The 15,788-nt window shown below is 40.6% G+C and overlaps 4 protein-coding genes across 4 annotated transcripts; 1 reads left to right on the top strand and 3 right to left on the bottom strand.

Annotated features, from left to right (window-relative positions):
• Window positions 1-47: 47 nt before the first annotated feature.
• DSM5745_08640 (uncharacterized protein) lies at window positions 48-1,442 on the bottom strand (the record flags this gene model as incomplete). The annotated part of the gene is made up of 1 exon (XM_026750656.1): window positions 48-1,442. One exon carries the CDS (start codon window positions 1,440-1,442, stop codon window positions 48-50), a length of 1,395 nt encoding a protein of 464 aa, XP_026600669.1.
• A 783-nt stretch (window positions 1,443-2,225) lies between these two features.
• DSM5745_08639 (uncharacterized protein) lies at window positions 2,226-3,308 on the bottom strand (the record flags this gene model as incomplete). The annotated part of the gene is made up of 3 exons (XM_026750655.1): window positions 2,226-2,435; window positions 2,481-3,031; window positions 3,083-3,308. The coding sequence occupies 3 exons, from the start codon at window positions 3,306-3,308 to the stop codon at window positions 2,226-2,228; spliced, it is 987 nt and encodes a 328-aa protein (XP_026600668.1).
• Window positions 3,309-5,406: 2,098 nt separating this feature from the next.
• Window positions 5,407-7,014, bottom strand: DSM5745_08638 (putative feruloyl esterase; the record flags this gene model as incomplete). The annotated part of the gene is made up of 1 exon (XM_026750654.1): window positions 5,407-7,014. One exon carries the CDS (start codon window positions 7,012-7,014, stop codon window positions 5,407-5,409), a length of 1,608 nt encoding a protein of 535 aa, XP_026600667.1.
• A 6,751-nt stretch (window positions 7,015-13,765) lies between these two features.
• On the top strand, window positions 13,766-15,712 carry DSM5745_08637 (Lysophospholipase; the record flags this gene model as incomplete). The annotated part of the gene is made up of 1 exon (XM_026750653.1): window positions 13,766-15,712. One exon carries the CDS (start codon window positions 13,766-13,768, stop codon window positions 15,710-15,712), a length of 1,947 nt encoding a protein of 648 aa, XP_026600666.1.
• Window positions 15,713-15,788: the final 76 nt, after the last annotated feature.

Genomic DNA, 15,788 nt, shown 5'->3' with positions numbered 1-15,788 from the left:
TATTTTTTCGACGCTGCATGCGGCCACCTAGCGAGCAAGCCACACGGCTAAGTGCCGCGGAAGGCATTTGGCCGATAGCACCATTTGGGTACCAAACCATTCCCATATTCTTTCAAGGCATTGGCGTCTACGATTAAGAAACACCCGCTCCCAACTGCCGTGGTAAGACGGGCACCAAGACGCATCCAGAACTCCTTCGGCGGTCCACCACCTCGCCTACCATCAGGGGTGCCCGAATGCCATTCGAGAAAGGCACCGCAGATCGTCAAACACTTAATGTCGTAAGATCCTGCGTCGGAATTGCGATAGAAATCTTCGAATTGTTCAACAAGGGCCACGGGATTCGGGGTTCTGTGACAGTCATCTATGTCGAGCAACTCGAGAGAAGGGGGTAGCACCCCCATTAGGCAATCTTCAAAGCACTTGTTCACTGAGTCCCATGGAAGCAAATTGGTGGCGCGTATACGCAGTTGCTTGAGGCGGGTAAACCGATTGAGGGAGCCAAGGAACGCATCTTCTTTAGGATCAGAAGCCTCCTGTTTGATATCATAAGAGACCACGATATGCTCGAGACTATTGACGTGGTGAAGTAAAGTCTCGTAAATTCCAGTAGGGTTGAGCGGATTCTGGCCCTCAGAATCCATTCTGTGCACGTAGGCAAAGTTCTTCAGTTCCTTGCAAGCCCGAACAATGCTGCGAAAACCAGTCTGCGAATTACTTTCCCAAAACGCCAGCTTAGAGATCCCAGATTCAGTTGGAAGCTCGTTGTCTTCGCATTTGCCGTCGTCGTATAGTTCCGTCAATGAGAGCTCACGCATGGTCGGAAAAGTGAGAAAGGGTATTATATCATCCTCCAAGGATGCGGGCGCATGCTCTAGCCATCCCCTAAGGTTGACCTCTCTCAAGTGACCCAAAACCGGCACGGTATTGAATGGTTTTTCTCCACGGGACGCCCTTGTCACTATCTTCCCACGAAGTGCCGAAACCAACTCCCCATGTATGCTGAGAACTTCCAAGTTTGGGACTAGGGTCAACAACATTGCCCTCCATCCGTCGGCTTGTCCCCAACCCCCAGTCTCGGGCTTGTCGCGCAGGCAGTTCTCCCAAGCTTCGATGTCCTCCTCATTCTGTGTCAGACGCCGAATAGCCCCGAGCATCAGCTTCCTTTTAAATCTGCATTTCAAGGGGTGATCGCACAGCCAAAATGCCAGATTAAGCGACCGGACACTTTCACCATACCGTGGATTGCGTAGGATGAGATGGACAAGGCAGCTAAGCACGAACGGGCAGTTTGACTGAACATCGATGTTGGTAAACGCAACGGGCATCAACACATCGTGGAAATGGTGGCAGCAACGGGCGAGGCTGAGACGGTCATTGCGTTCCTCCAGCGACTCGGCGATCAAAATCAGTATATCATTCGGGAGGGAGCATAGGTCCATAATGGATTTGTCTCTGGGCTAGACTCAGCAAGTCAGTAACAGAGAGGAGGGGAGTTGGCTGACTTTTGACACCAGTACCAGTGACGGACGTGGGAGACATACCAAAATACAATGTGCGTGGCGACAAGGCAATGGCGAGAGATGTAGGCTCTATTGCCGGCAGCCCAAGAAGCCAACGACGCACCAAGTAGACGAGGAAGGAAAGAAGAGCGGAAGAGCTTGAGGTGTTGGATCGTGGCCAAAGTTTTGTCGTGGTGGAGAGAGTGGGAAATGGTGGGAGTAACACTTCAACTGAGAGACAAGCGCCAAGACAAGTTTCGCGGCTTCGTAGGTACAGTAGCAACCATTTTTGGGCTTCAGAGAAGCTTCGAATTGCAGGATAAGAGCTATGCAACGTCTACAATAGCTGTGTTCAAAGGATTGAACAGTAGTACCCATTGGAAAGGAGGATCCAATTACGATATCCCTTCATATTATCCCAAACAGCAGATTAGGAAACTAGAGCATTCGGGCACAACCTTCAAATCACTTGGTGACTTGGTGAGCCACTGACGGAAGCCAATACATATGTTCGGCTTTAATCTTAGAGACTGCGACATGCTCGGCAAAATGGAACTCAATTAGTGTAGCTTTTCTCCGTTGTTGAAAGACTAATCGTGATCAAAGAAGAGATACACCAGAATTACTCGCAACATAACCAAACATACCGCGAAATGTATGTGGGAGAGTACGGATTAGGATGACCAATATCGTCATTTCACCCGTACTGTCACTCTCATCCTCTCACATAGCTGGGGTCGCAGTAGCCTGTGCTGGAGTAGACATGGGCGTTGTGGGACTGGCAGGGTCACCGTGGACACAGTAGGCGCGGCCGGATCTCAAGTTAGAGCAGTCTGCTCTAACGCTCGGGTTCCAACGCCTGATATCGTCGATGGTAATGCTGTAGCTCATAGCAATGCGGTTGCAGGTATCTCCGGATTGAACAACGTACCACTAGAACGATTAGTGTATGTTCAGCACGCTGAAATTGAAACCTACCTCGTAGCAGTTGGCAGTCGTTCCGCTAGTTGTGGGAGCCGGTGCAGTGGCATACGCTGAAGTCGCCGTGGTGGAAGTAGCTGTCTGGTTCCAATTCTCGGTGGGCGAGACGCAGTAGTAGAGTCCTGGAATAAGGTTTGTGCATTGCGCGTCGATAGCCGGGTTGATGTCCCTGAAAAGCTGATAGTCGATGCTGTATCGGTCCGCGATGGAGTCGCAGTAGTCGCCCGATTTGACCTCGTAGTATTGTCCGCAGTTCTTCGTCGTGCCGCGGGGGACGGGACCTGGTGGATCTACGATCGAAGTAGCGTAGACTCTCTTCTGCAGCGTCGACGGGGCAGGCGAGGTTGTTGGAGACGGTAGGGGTGCTGGTGGGGATACGCAGACCTCATCTCCGGCCAAAAGGTTTGTGCATCCCGAATCGAGGTACGAGTTCCATTCGAGGAGCTGTTCGTAGGTGAGGAGGTTCTGCTCCACGATGTCTTGACAAGTCATCCCAATCTCGACGGGGTAGAGTGCGCATGGTTCCGGTAAACATAGCACCTGGCCGACTGCGTCTGGATTAGCGAATATGGTCCACTGTGAAGGAAATCTAGACTCACCCCTGAGGTCGGCACAGTCCGGGCGAACTTTATTAATGGCGATTAACGAGCCACGAGGCACGCTATGGGCTGTAGCGATCTTTGCACAGGTGTCTCCAGAAACCGCAATATATGTCCTCTTCGTGGGGCACTCGGTGGGTGATTGCCTTGAGTGCAAACGACCGGCACTGCTTTGGAGGACAAGCAGCAGGGTGCAGACCAGGTAGCAGGCAAGTGCGGAGATCATTTTGATCTGAGAAGTAACGACCGTATGAGCAAATGTTGAGTGCCTTGCGTTTCAGAACAAGCAGGATTCCCGCGCCTTCTAATATACCCTTCTTGACGTCTAGTTCCTGACGCAGAGCGTCGTCATGCCATCATAGATGGCTCTAGGCCATCAGCTCTAGGCTTGCTATGGGCTGCCATACTGTAACAACAAACTAGCTTATCCCTGCAATACGCCATTTTGGTTGCACGCGTGCTAGGCTTGTGTGACGAGTATCGGGTGCAATGTTCCACAGTTGACAGCAAACCACGCGGGCGTTCGTTGAAAGTCTTTGGACCTCCATCAAGCCCCGGTTGCGCTCTTCAAGGTGTCCTTGTTGTACAGTGATTATGAGCTGACGACGGTCCAGCAGTATCGAGAGCTAGACTGGAATTTATTATTCTTGTCAGCACATTGTCGAGCGGGAGATCTACTCAACTTCCCGCCTGGTAGCACCAAAGCAATCACTTTGTCTGGGCGCAAGACGTAGGTTACTGCTCCTGAAAAAAAGTCACTGCATCTTCCTTATGTCGTTTGTCTCCTATCCCCTGCTGAGACACGTTTTGCCCGCAGAATGGATGTTTTCCCCACCTTTTGAATATGCACTGCGTCAGGGCTGCCGAAGCGCCCTCCCAGTTTTCGCGTTCGGAATCCAGTGTCACCAAAGCTCCATAAACTATAACGCTGTAATACGTGCGCAAAGTCATTCCGCACCTCCGCCTGGTCCGCGCACAGCATCCGTGATCTCAGTACTTGCAGTCTGGCAACAGTAGGACAATGCCACTCGGGGTGCAAGGTAGTTTGACGTCTGACGAAATCACCCTCATCCTGTGTCACAGCCGATCAAGTGCGCGTGAGGTCTGCCGTCACCATGTCTGGATGTCCGGCTGTCTGGATGGCATTCGCATCATGGAGGACACAGCCGGATACCACGAGGAGCTGTCGTCTGATCGACTCATTGAATGCTAGTCAGCATGGTGGATCTCGCGCAACCACCCCTACCTCTGCTAAAAAGGTCTCGTTCTCGCGCCGTCACTTCAAGCATATTTCCAAGTTCGCGGCTACCCCGGAACAAAAGGGAAAGCGGGGCATGCTAGATTTGTTCGGTTGCTGAACAGTGAACATGCCATGGCAATTTGTCCAGGTAGTCCGCGGTCTCCGCACAGCTAGGCCTAGTGTTATCTGTCAAGTCCCCACGATCTGTAAGGTCCCGCTGGATCTCTGCTGATCATTCGGACATTCCGCCACGCGTTGAACGGGGTTTCGTAAGGTATGATGGGTTCTCCTGCTATTAATCGGTCATCGCTTATCGTGAAACCTGGTCTTGATTCCACCATCAGTCAAGCTCCAGTTTCCGTCAAGGGGGATTTGCGGTGAGCTTCAGAGCAGATCCTACCTGTCGTAGCGGCGCTCGACGTCAAGTCCCCTGCGCGTCAGGGCCGCGGTCAATTCCAGATCTGGATATATATCATACAGCTCCTGAGCACCACTCCGTAATGGGTATAAGCATCAACCTCTCGGTGGAAAGCAAAACCAAGCATCTGAGCAAGCGAGCTGAAGGAATGGAACACTGTCGGTGTCAGAAGTGGGCAAACAGTCACCCCACCCAATTGGGCCTAGCGCAAAATGCCAAGTGTAGGTAGTCTAACGCAGGATTGCCTGGCAGTTTCCATCAGGATATTATATCTTTGATATCGGAGTTAGTTTTCAATGCCTCATTGGCGACATATCATCCGTCATGTTTCCGTTCACTCCATCTTCTGATAGCGAAACCGACGATCCTCGCTAAAGACTGGCGTCTGAGGAAGGCCGCTATGTACCAGGATTTAGACCCACAATCCACCTTCCAAGGGTTTACTTATTTAGACAACCCATTCTTTCATCTTTTCTCTTCCCTTAGCTTTCTCTCTATCCTGACGAAGTGTTTTAAAGAGCGTGATACTGCCAAACATCTATATGATACATCGATCCAGCTAACTCAGTACGTACACAAAGCAAAACTATCTACGCAGGTGAAGGAATGCAAGAATTAAAAAAAAAAGCCAGCTAAGCCTCGAGCTCATATCATCTTCCGCACTGCCTAGGTGCAACGGAAGCTCTCAGCCAAAGCGACATTACCGCCAACATATTCCATCTGGGAAGGATACGGGCACAGGTTGCGGTGGAGACCATTCCCGAGGGACGGGTATTCCACGCTCAAGGTGTCCGGGGCGGTGCCGTTCTCGACCCAGCGCTGCAGAGCTTTGAGGACGGTGGTCGGCTGGCCGCCGAGGCCGCCGGCGCAGTGGCCCAGACCCGGCGACTCGAAGAAGCGCCAGAAGTCGTGGATGTCTGGGAAGAGCGCCCGCGCCTTGTTGTAGAGGTACTCGGTGCCCTTGGTGGGGATGCTGGGGTCGGCCTGGGGCAAACACTGCGTCAGTTCCGGTTGCACGGTATGGTATGGGAGGGATGCGGAGAAGAGGAAGGGGGAGAGACGGACCATGCCGTGGTAGGTGAGGAGCTTGCCTCCGGCATTCTTGAAAGCATGCAGGTTCGCGTCGTCTGCGTTCCAGGAGCTGCCGTATTCGGAAGTGACGAGGTTGAAAAATTCCTGGTACTCCTCGTGGCTCAGGCCGGCGGTGTTGAAGCTGATGTTTTTCGCGACGAAGAGATTGAACCACTCGTCTTTCATGGTGCTCGTCGATGAGCTGTTGTATCCCGGTTCGACACCGAAGGTGCTACCGATGTCGGAACCTGGGTTGTATCCATACCAGAGCTGGCGGCCGTCGGTGGTGTGCGCGCCTGACCAGGCGGCATCGGCGATGAGCGCGGCGCCCTGGCTGAGCGGGATCGTGCGGTTCAAGGAGTCGCAAGTGAAGGTCTTGTTCACGGCGGTATAAGGGTCGTAGTTGCAGGCCGTCATGTTGGAGATGAGCCCATCCACCGCGCCATCCAAGGGATCACAGTGGGCGATGGCTTCGCTTGTCAGGAAGTCCAGTTCGCAGACCAGTGGGTTCACGTTATGCCAGAAGCGCATGAAGAGAGGGTAGTAGAGCGAGGAAGTGAACTTGGTGAACGATTGGGCGGGGGCTGAGGCAGCGATGCCGTCGTATGCTGTGGGATAGCGCTCGGCAATCATCATCCCCTGCCGGCCTCCCTGCGAGCAACCGCTCCAGTAGGAGTACTCGGGAGCCCGACCGTAGAAGCTGTTCACCAGGCTCTTTCCGATGATGGCTTGGTCGTTGTAGGCACGGGATCCAAAGTTTTCCACCGCAACCCAATCAACGTTGCCCGGACTGGTGAGCGCCCATTCACGGGGTCCCGTAGTATCCTTGCCCAGTCCAGCATCGGTCGTGGTCGTGGCAAAGCCTTCCCCCAGTGCGCCTCCCATGAAGAATTCCGAGAGCACAAACCGGCCAGCAGCCCATCCGCCACCTCCTGTCGCCTGCAGGCGGCCGTTCCAGTTCGCCGGCTCGGGAAGCCAGGTCTCGACGGTGATGTTATCCTCGTAGCCGGGATGGGTGTACTTCACGGTGATGTTGCAGAACTTGGCATTTTCCAGGTCGACATTTCCTCCGTTGTAGTTGAAGCTGTAGGGGATGTAGTCGGTGTAATTGGTGACCCAAGCCGCCGAAAGCGAGAGGATTTCCGCCCCGTACACGGCCGGGGTCTGAATGGCCGCAGGCGAGCAGATGGAAAAGTTCGTCATGCTGACTAGAAGAAGGGTGAAAGTGAACTGAGTGTTGCAGAATTCTCTGGTCCCAGTAGGCTTTTTATACCTCGACAGTACGTACCATTCATATTGTCGATGACGCCAATTCGGAAAGGAGTAGTGGCTACCTGATTCCCAAGAAGGATGTTCGTACTCGGAGCCCCTCAGCCCCATAAATATTTCTTCAAGGCTGCATAGTAAAAAGCCTGCCCCACTTGGATAGTATGAGGCCCTTTGTATACCGTACTAACTAGTAAAGCTATTAATTAAATATTATTAAAAAAAATAAAAAAAAAGTAAGTTATTTAGTAAAAGCTAGAGCTACCTAGGGGTTTATATAAATATTTTAAGTTTTTAAAAACTTATTAAAAGCCTAATTTTTTTATAAAATAATAAGGTATTAAGTACCTTACTTTTTTATATTAACATGGCATGTAAAGGCGTTAATAAATAAAAATTTTATTAAATTTTACTTTTAGCTAATACACCCCCTTAATACCTATTAAATACTAAAAATAAGGCTAAAAATGTTTACTAAACTAAGTATTTTAATAAATTTATAATATTATTATTTAGTAAGTAGCTTAATAAGGCTATTTATAATTATTTAATTAATAAAAGTTTATTTAATTTTAAGGTTTTTATATTAAACTTTTTATTAAAATTATAAGTTATAAATATTAACATGCTAAAATTTTAATTAATACTAAATATTAAGGCTAGTAAAAATATTAATAATTTATTTATTATTATATTAAATTAAAAAATAATATTAAAAATTAAATTATATTAAATTAAAAACCTAGTGCTATTAGTAAGTTACTTTAAAAATTTTAAATAAAATAAATAATTTTATTTTAATTATTAAAGTTATAATTAAGTGTTATTTTATAACTTTTTATTTAATTAAATTATTATATAGTTTATAAATATAGCCTGTATTAAAAAAGTAATTAAATTAATTAATAAAAGCTATATTAAAGTAGGCCTTGTAAAAATTATATACCTTTAAAATAAGTTTATTTTTAAAATTATTTAAATTAAAGTATTTAAGGGCTATAAAGCGTGTGTTATAAAAATAAAAAATAAGTTAATTTACTATATATTAATAATAATTTATCAAATTAATTAGGTATTTTAATAATTAATTAATAATATAAAAAATATTTAAATAAGTAAGCGTGCTTATATAATTAACTAAGCTAATTTTAAACCTTATTTTTTTAATTTATTAAAATATAGTAGTACTAAAGTTTAAATAAAGCTTGCTAAAAAAAAAGGTGTTTTTAAAAGTTAAATTATTATATTTAAGTAAAATTAATTTATAATTACTTTAATATAAAAGTTTTAATATAACTAAACCTTGCGCTTTTCCCTATCCTAAATAATTTAAACTTTTAAAAATTATTTTATTTTACTAAGATACTAAAGCTTATACTTTTATATTTAATTTTTTTTTAAAAGTAGCTATAGCAGCTTGGCCTTTTTTAATAAAAAAGTTTATAATAATAATATTATTTATATAAATAAAAAAAATTATAAACTTACTAATATAAAGGCACTTTTTTTAAAAAATTATAATAAATTTAAATTTTTATAATATTATAGCTAAATTAAGCTATTAAAAGTATAAAAACTTTTAAAGTTTATAAATAGCCTTAAGGGTTTTTAATAACTTACCCTACTACTTATAGTTATTTAAAAAGTAAAAATATATTATTTTTTAAGGGTAGTATTAAAAAACGCGTTAATAATATTTTTTTAATTAAAATTAAGGTTAAAAGTAACTATAAATATTATAAAAGCTTTAAAAGCCCTTGCTAAGGTAATTACTATTTAATTTTTTTTAAAAAATTTTAATTTTAAATTTTTATATATATAAATTTAGGCTTTAGCCTTAATAAAGTAGCTATTAATATTAAATTTATAAGTAAAAACCTATAATAAAAAAATTAGCTTATTTATTTTTATTTTTTATTTATTTATTATTTTTTATGCTTTTATTTTATAAAAAGCTCCTAGTTTAAAATTTATAGCCTTTAAAAACTTATTATAAAGTAAATAATTTTTAAGATTACTTTAGTGCTTAAAAAAAAAGGTAAATTATTTTAATAAAGGCATTTTTTTACAGGGTTTTAGTAAAAAGTAAAAAAGGTAAATTAAATATAATTAAAATTATTTAAATTATTTAAGGAAGCGCTTAAATCTAAATTATACTTATAATTATTAATATTATATTATTTAAGCCTGTGCTTAATTATCCTAAAAAAAAAATTAAAATTACTAGAGTTTTACCCCCTAAGCACGTTAAACTTAAAAACTAAGTAAAAAAAAAAGAAGCTAGGCGTGCTTATTTATTTTTTAAAGTAATTATTTACTAGCTAAATTAGTAAAAAAATATTAAGGTGCTTGGGGGCGTAAAATTTATTACTAAAAACTTTTTAAATAGGCTTTTAAAGCTATTTATAAAGCTAAGTTTTATATAAGCTTTTTATAGTAATAAAATTTAAAAGTTACCTTAAAAGTTAGCAAGTATAAAAACCTATTTAGCTAATTAAAGGCCTTTTTTTTACTAGTAATATTTTTAATTTTACTAATAATATTTTAAGCCTTATTTCTTACTTTATATTTATTATTATTATTAATATCTTTTTTTTTAAGATTTCTACTACCCGAGGCCTATTTATATTTAAAATACCTTTATTTTTTTTATTTAAAAAATTTACTAAAATTAAGGTTAAGATTAATCTCTTTAATTTTATGGTTTTAAAAAAAAATATTAAGAACTTAGGCTAGAGGCTCTAGTAACTTAATTTTAATATTAATAATAAAAAAAAAATTAAATTATATAATTTAAACTTATTAAAAATAATATTTTTACAGGCACGTACAAGCTATTTTTTAAAAAACTAAATTTATTAAATATTTAAGGTAATATAGCCTAGTAAGTATTTTAATAAAGCCTTTAGTTTTATTTTATAAAAACTTTTTATTTAAAATTATCTTACCCAGGTAAAACAGCCTAGTATTTTAATATTAAAAATATAGGGGTTTTTATTAATAAAAGCTTTTTATAGTATTTTCTAATTTAATAACTTAATAAAAATTTAATTATTAATATAAGCTACTACCTTTATAACCCAGGGCTATATATTAAAAAAAAAATTTATAAAAAGTTATTATTTTTATTTTTTTTAATTAATATACTACTAAAGCGCTTAACTATATTATTTTAAAAAAAAAAGTATAAAAAGTAAACTAGTTCTAAAGTATACCTTAAAATATAGTAAAGTTAAAAATATTATTATTAAGTATAGGCTTATAATTATTAAAAAAAACCTTAAAAGTAATATTAAATTAAGTTTAAATAAGCTTAATATATTACTTAATAATATTTTTATACCTATTTTTTTTTAGTAAATATAGGCCTAATAAAACTTAATATTTTTATTATAAAAATAAGTTACCTACTTTTTTTTATTTATTACTTTTTTTATAAAAATTAAGTTAAAGTAAACTTAATTAAATAATATAGTAGTAGGATTTTTAGGCCTTTTAAATATTTATTAAGGGGCTTATTTATATTTATAAGTATTATATTATTAAGGTAGTTAAAAACTAGTAATTTAAACTTTTTTAATTATAATAAGTAAATATTAAAGTATCTTATTACTAATATAGCCTAGGCGCTGGTAAAAAGCTTTAAAATTTTTTTAATATAAATTTTTTAAGTTAAGGTTTTAACTTTTTATTAAGTTAATATATTAGCTTTTTTTTAAGGCTTTAAGTTTTTTTTAAACTTCATTATTTAAAGGCTAAATAAATAATCTTTAAGATAAAATACTAGTTTATTATTCTTGGTAATTAGGGTATTAAAATTTTAAAAATATTTAGTTTTTTTAAAAGGCCTAGCTACTAGGATATTAATATAAAAGCTAGGTATAAAAACCACTTTATTAAAAGTAAAAAATATTATTTTATTATTTAAAGCCTTAAAATAAAAAAGTACTAATCCCATGCTTTAAATAATAATAGTTATATTTTTTACTTAAATATTATCTTTTTTTAATTAATTAAAAAAGGTAAAATAATTAAAATTATTATAAATATAAATAAAGGCACTAGTATTAAAAATAAAGRTATTTTAAAATATTAAATTACTTTAAATACTTATAATAAATATATAATTATAATATTTTTTTTATTATGGCTTAAGTAGCTAAAAAAGCTTTTTAAGCTTTTTTTTTAACTTTTTTTATTTTTAAAAATTTATTTATTTTTAACCCTTACCTTTTAAAGTTTCTTACTATATTTATTATTTTTATTAAAAGCTTTACTAACCTTTTTATTTATTTTTTTTAGGTTTATACCATGTCTTTTTATATAATTATATAAAGTACTAATACTACTTTACTACTTAAAAATAATTATATAAATAAAAAGGCTTGTTATTAATAAGTATTATTTTAAAAAAATATTTAATTTTTTACTAAAAGTTGTAAAGGCCACTACTTTAATAAAGTTTTTAAAAAAGTTATTAATTATAAAAAAATATTATTAATATTTAAATATAAATTAAAAATAAGAAATTAAATTAGCACCTTTTTAGTTTAATTAATTAATATTTTATTTTATATAAAAATTTAAATACTTGCTAATTATCCGCAAAAAGGTTATATTAATTATTTTATTTTTTAATTTAGGTTAATTAAGGTATTTAATTTTTTAATAGGTATTTTTATAGTTTTAAAGCTAATTATTAATTTTACCTTATTAAATTAAAGTATTTAAGGCTATAAAATAGTTACTAAATACTTTTAGTTTAGTTTTAAAATTAATTAAAATAAATTATTATTTTAATTTAACTAGAATTTTTATAGTAAGTTTATTCTTAATAAGTTATTAAATAAAAATAGTAATAATTTTTTAAATAGCTTTATTTATTTTTTAAATTTTAATATAATAATACTTAGTGTTAAGCTAGTATTTATTATATATTTTAAATTTTTTTTAATTATATTTTTAAAAGGTAACTTAAGGTAAGAAAGGATTTTTTTTTTTAATTTTTAAAAATATTTAAATTAAAAAACTTTTAAACTCTTACTATATAAATAAAGTAAAAAATTTAATTATATTAAGCTAGCTAGTTATTCCTAAACTTAAAAATAACTTTTATACTTATAATATTATTAATAAAGGTTATAATAACTTTTAAGTTAAGTATAAAAGTTAAAAATTAATTAATATTTATTTTAATTTAATAAAAAAGGTAATTAACTATAAAGGGCTTGGTATAACTTTAAAATATATATTTAAAAATATAAATAACTTTAAAATATTTAAAAAAGGTAAAAATTTAATAAGCTAAATTATTAAAATAATATTTAGGCTTATAATTATAAGGCCCTTTATATATTATATTAATTAATAAAGCTATTAATTAAATATTATTAAAAAAAATAAAAAAAAAGTAAATTATTTATTAAAAGCTAGAGCTACCTAGGGGTTTATATAAATATTTTAAGCTTTTAAAAACTTATTAATAGCCTAATTCCTTTACTAAAATAGTAAGGCGTTAAGCGCCTTACTTTTTTATACTAACACGGCATGTGGAGGCGTTAACAAATAAGAACTCCACCAAACTCCACCTTTGGCTGACAGATAGAACTAGGCTTCGTCCGGGGCTCAACAGGCATTTAGGCATGCCTTTGCACTGGGATCAGGATTTTCCTAGTCCCTGCAATCTCATGTCTCAGATCAATAACTTCCTCTATCGAAACACCTATTTTGCGGCCGAAACAGAGTACCAATCATGCATCTTATCCAGCCGGTAAGTCCTTGCATTGCTGCCACAATGACCCTTCTAATAATTCCAAGCATTCAGAATACAAAACCGCGCTGTGTCTACTGACATCTTTGGACGTTATAATGGATACACGAACAATCTCTTTCATATGCGCGCACTTGGAAAGGGAAATCCATACCCTCCAGGTGGAAATACAAAGCCAGCGGCAGTTCCTTGACCAGGCACGTCTCAGGTCGTGGGAATACCTTGAACTGGAGCAAAAGTGTGTCCAGATCCACGTGGACTTGCGGAGATGCCGAACGAGATGCGGAGAGCTGAAAAGGCTATACCTGGATTTTGTAAAAGAAGAAACTGTATGTGTCAAGCAAAAGCCTAGGTGGAATATAGAGTAATGGGACCCTATTAAGAGGATATATGTACAACAAAGAATTTAAGTGGCCGTTGCCTCTTTGAATCTGGTGCCCCAAAGTGCCCCAAAATGCTTAGAGGGCGGAAGTATGCAAGCCACAAGGCTTGTATATGCCACAAGGCTTCACTGATACTACAGCAAAGGATTAACTGGACAAGTATCAGTTCTAGTCCGATATCATTCGTAGTTCGGAAATTCACATTGGGTCAATATCCAAAACAGCAAACCTGAGAGTGGCTGATGGCTGCCTGGCTGAATCGGTAGGGCTGTGGTTGTCTCCGGGTCGGGAGGATACGAATGCGAAATTCCTGCTGCGGCTTGGTGTGGCTCCACAAGCCCTAACATCGGACCCATTTGGAGCCCCCTTTTGGTTTGGATACATGCAGGCACCATGGAAAAAATCCATAGGTCGAGGTGGTTAAGAAGAGGGATAAAAGGCGATGGACTGTTGTTTTCTTTCGTTTAACCCTCGCCAACTTCAGTCCGTTCCTTAACCCCCGCCAACTTTAGTCCTTCGTTCTTCCCTCTTTGTTATGAAGCTGCCATTAGTCGCCGCCGCGGCAGCTGGCATGGCCAATGCTGCCTCTCTGCTTCCTGGTTCGGCCGACATCACTGCCAGAGCTCTCCCTGATGCCCCCGATGGCTATACCCCCAAGGAAGTCGCATGTCCAACCACCAAGCCGACTATCCGCGACGCAGACACTCTCTCTACGCATGAGACTGAGTGGCTAAAGGTGCGCCGAAGGGCCACACTCGCCCCGATGAAAGAACTTCTGGATCGGCTAGACCTCGGCGACTTTGACGCCTCCGCATACATTGACAGACACTCGAGCAACATTGACAACACTCCCAATATAGCCGTGGCCCTATCGGGTGGAGGCTACCGTGCAATGACCAACGGCGCCGGAGCCCTCAAGGCATTCGACGCTCGGACGGAGAATGCCACCGCAACGGGCCATCTCGGAGGTCTCCTGCAGTCGTCGACATACGTGTCCGGGCTGAGCGGCGGCAGCTGGCTTGTGGGCTCCATGTTTGCCAACAATTTTACCACGATCAGCAACCTGCAAGCGAGCGACAGGGTCTGGGACCTATCCAAGTCGCTGCTAGAAGGCCCCAACCAGCACCACATCCAGCTGCTGAGCACCTACGACTACTGGAAGACGATCATCAAGCAGGTGCACAGCAAGTCCGACGCCGGCTACAAGACCTCCTTCACCGATTACTGGAGCCGCTCTTTGTCCTTCCAGCTGATCAACAGCACTACCGACGACGGCGGCGCCAGCTTCACCTGGTCTTCCATCGCGGACATGGACGACTTCAAGGCCGGCCAGTATCCCATGCCCATGGTCGTCATGGACGGCCGAAACCCCGGCGAGAAGATCATCGAGACCAATGCCACCGTCTACGAGGTCACGCCCTGGGAGTTTGGATCGTGGGATCCAACCGTCTACGCCTTTGCGCCGCTGGCGTACCTGGGCACCGAGTACGCGAACGGCAGCGTGCACGGCGACAAATGCGTGCGAGGCTACGACAACGCCGGCTTCATCATGGGCTCGTCCTCAACGCTCTTCAACGAATTCCTCCTCCAAATCGACTCAAAGGACATCCCCCATGTCCTCGAGGACGTGATCGGCACAATCCTCAAGGGCCTCAGCGTCAACCACGAGGACATCGCCGTCTACTCGCCCAATCCGTTCCACGGCCACCGCGAGTCCGGCGCAGACGAGGACTACGCGCGCACCAACGCCCTCTCCATCGTCGACGGCGGCGAAGACAACGAGAACATCCCCCTCCACCCGCTCATCCAACCGCCCCGCGCCGTCGACGTGATCTTCGCCATCGACTCCTCAGCCGACACCGCCTCCTCCTGGCCAAACGGCACCTCGCTCGTCGCAACCTACCAGCGCAGCCTCGAGGCATCGCAGATGGCCAACGGCACCTCGTTCCCGCCCATCCCCGACCAAACCACCTTCGTCAACCTCGGCCTGAATAACCGCCCGACCTTCTTCGGCTGCGACCCCAAGAACCTCACTTCTTCCGCCTCCGCCTCCATCCCCCCGCTGGTCGTCTACCTCCCCAACGCCCCCTACACCCACGCCTCAAACACCTCCACCTTCAAGCTCACCTACAGCGACGAGGAGCGCGACGCCATGATCACCAACGGCTACAACGTCGTCACCCGCGCCAACGGCACCCTCGACAGCAGCAGCAGCAGCACCTGGACCTCGTGCGTGGCGTGCGCGATCCTGCAGCGCTCCACGCACCGCACCAACACTTCGCTGCCGGCCATCTGCACTACTTGTTTTGAGGAGTACTGCTGGGACGGGAGCGTCAATAGCACTGTTGTGGACGGGTACGAGCCCACGGCGTATATTACCGAAGAGTCCGCGGGTAGCTTGGGCAGGAGCTGGCCGGGTCTGTATCGGGTTATGGCGGGGATGGGCGTGGGCGTGATGGTGGCGATGGGGATTGCGTGGTAGGGGCGTTATATATTTATTTTTTTTTCCATTTGTTCTCATTCTTCCATTCTTTTTTTCTTTCTTTTGTTCACTCCTG

The sequence above is a fragment of the Aspergillus mulundensis genome, assembly GCF_003369625.1.
Source record: "Aspergillus mulundensis strain DSM 5745 chromosome Unknown scaffold_10, whole genome shotgun sequence".
Taxonomy (NCBI): Eukaryota; Fungi; Ascomycota; class Eurotiomycetes; order Eurotiales; family Aspergillaceae; genus Aspergillus; species Aspergillus mulundensis.
Note: the sequence above shows the minus strand (reverse complement) of the source record. Positions and strands in the feature narration are given on the sequence as shown.